The 2,350-nt window shown below is 52.7% G+C and overlaps 1 protein-coding gene across 1 annotated transcript; it reads right to left on the reverse strand.

Annotated features, from left to right (window-relative positions):
- Positions 1-1,264: 1,264 nt before the first annotated feature.
- LOC132221104 (large ribosomal subunit protein uL15-like) lies at positions 1,265-1,836 on the reverse strand. Its single transcript, XM_059675027.1, has one exon. The coding sequence runs from the start codon at positions 1,834-1,836 to the stop codon at positions 1,303-1,305; it is 534 nt and encodes a 177-aa protein (XP_059531010.1). The 3' UTR covers positions 1,265-1,302.
- Positions 1,837-2,350: the final 514 nt, after the last annotated feature.

Raw genomic sequence — 2,350 nt, forward strand, 5'->3', positions numbered from 1 at the left:
GGCATTGCAGGGAGGAGGCAGGCTAGGTGGCCTCCCTCTTAGCTGCAGCAGCAAGGGTGGCAGTTCAGGGAACTAGGCCTTGACTGCCTCCGTCTCTGAGATGTAAACCCCAGGTCTGCCATCCTCTGCCGGTGGGCATTAAAGGGGTGACATTTCAGTTCACTGGCCTGGGTGGGTGGTGCCTCTCATCTGCATACCATCAAATGACAACTCACTGCAAAACACCAGCCAGTCCTTCTAGGGAGTCTGCACAAGCTTACCACCATTTCCCCAAAACCTTCCCTACTGTCCATCCTGAGACTGGTTTCTCTGGAGCTGCAAACCCCAGTGGGCCATGCACTCAGCCCACCTTCCTCAAAGCCCCCCGAGTTCCCCATGGAAGTCCTGAAGGATCCTCCTCTGGGCCAGTGTATAATTGTGCATCTTGAAGCTTGCACACAGCCCTGAGCCTGTACATGACACAGAATCTGCACACGGCACTGAATCTGCACATGGCACAGAGAGTGCACACGGCACTGTATCTGCAGGAGACCCTGGGACTGAACACAGGTACTGAGACATCACAGGGTACTGACCAGCGGATCATCTGGATCATGGGCCTTCTGTTGTGCTTGCCTGGAGTGTGTGTGTGTGTGTGTGTGGGAGGGGGGAGGTTATAATTTCCACAAAAGCACCATAGGATACTTGGCCCTGTCCTCATACCATTCTAGTTTGCATATTGTGTGCTATTCCCCAAAGGAGCTGTAACTGTGCTCCTAGGACAGGGCGCACACCCTCGTCCACCATGCAGGCAACACCTGGGTGAACACTGACCGCTTGGTGTGCCGGGCATCTTCCTTAGTCTCCTCCAACGATTATTCTGTCCCAACCAACACCATCTTCACCTGACCCACCTTTAATGTGTTGACTAAATGTCCAAAGCTGTAGAAAACTTTTGTAAAAATTTGAGTCAAACAGAGGCTATACCTGGAAGCAAGATCTTAACAGACTGAGAAAACTGCTTCTGAGAATAACAGTTTTGCTGTTTCTTTTATGCATTTGAGATTCAGGAGAGAACACAAGGAAGATTCCATAAAGGTGGCTGAGGAAGCAAGGGGGGTTTGGGGTTACAGGGTACTCTCTGGGGGGTGGTCATGCTCTAGAGAAGGGGTCCGAAAGGGGGCATTGCAAAGAGGCATTCACCTAGATGCGCAGAAACAATGGGCAGAGCTTGCTTTTGGCCAAGGTAACCTTTCTTTTTTTCTTTTTTTTTCTTTTTTCAAAAGTACTTGGACATTTTAATGAACTCCCCTCCATGTAGCTTCAGGCTACCAGGACACAGGCCCCACCAACACCCTTAATCTTCTCCTGGGCTCTTCTGCTGAAGAACTTGGCCTTCACAATGACAGGCTGCTTTGGGAGCTTTCCCTTCCCCAGAACTTTGTAGTAGCCCGATCGCACCACATCAATGATGGGAGACACTCCAGTCTTGCTTTTGGCAGCATTCACCCGTGTCTGCTCACTGACCAGGGTCCACAGTTTATCAAGGTTGACAGTTGGGCAGAAGCTCTGGTCCCTCTTCAAGTGGTAATGCCTCATACCAACTTTCCCAAAGTAACCTGGGTGATATTTGTCGAGGTTGATCCTGTGATGATGCAGGCCGCCAGCATTCCCGCCGCCCCCCGGGTGCTTCCTGTGCTTGCTGATGCGGCCGTGGCCGTGGCTCACGTGGCCCCGAAGTTTGCGGATCTTCCTCAGTCTGGATGGCAGGTTGGCGGCCGAGTTGCAAGAGGGAGGCTCTTCCGAAGCCTCGCCCCAAGGTAACCTTTCAGTAAAGAAGTTGTAGGCCTGCGGCATGGCTGCCCACACTGACCTTCCAGTGAGGAATTTATGATCAGATCACTGAGGTTACTTTCCGTAGAGCCCCTTTATCACCCACAAATGTAAACCCGTGTGCCACAGGAAGACGACCCCTAGCTTCCTGCTCAGTGGAGTCCATGAATGAGATGCCAGGGAGGCCCAGGAGCCTGGCACTTGCTGGGGAAGAGCCGCTGAGGGAAGGAGGGAGCAGGATGTGGCCTTCCAGGGGCAGTAGGGGTCTCTGAGCAGATGAGCAGCAGGGACTCTGTGGCCACGTAGGGAGGTGAGGCCAGGACTGGCAGCGAGGCCCTCACTCTTTTATCCAGCGTGACTGTGTAGCTCATTTGGAGGCAAAACCAGCCCTGAGCTGAGGCTATTTATAATCTTTTATTTATTCCGTTATGCGAGAATATTCATGGTCCTTCCTGAAGGTGGATTCATGTGCCTGGTGCAGAGAGCTGGCCTGGACCTGGCAGGGCTGTTGCATACCAGGGGGATAAGCGGTGTCCTG

The sequence above is a fragment of the Myotis daubentonii genome, chromosome 18, assembly GCF_963259705.1.
Source record: "Myotis daubentonii chromosome 18, mMyoDau2.1, whole genome shotgun sequence".
NCBI lineage: Eukaryota > Metazoa > Chordata > Mammalia > Chiroptera > Vespertilionidae > Myotis > Myotis daubentonii.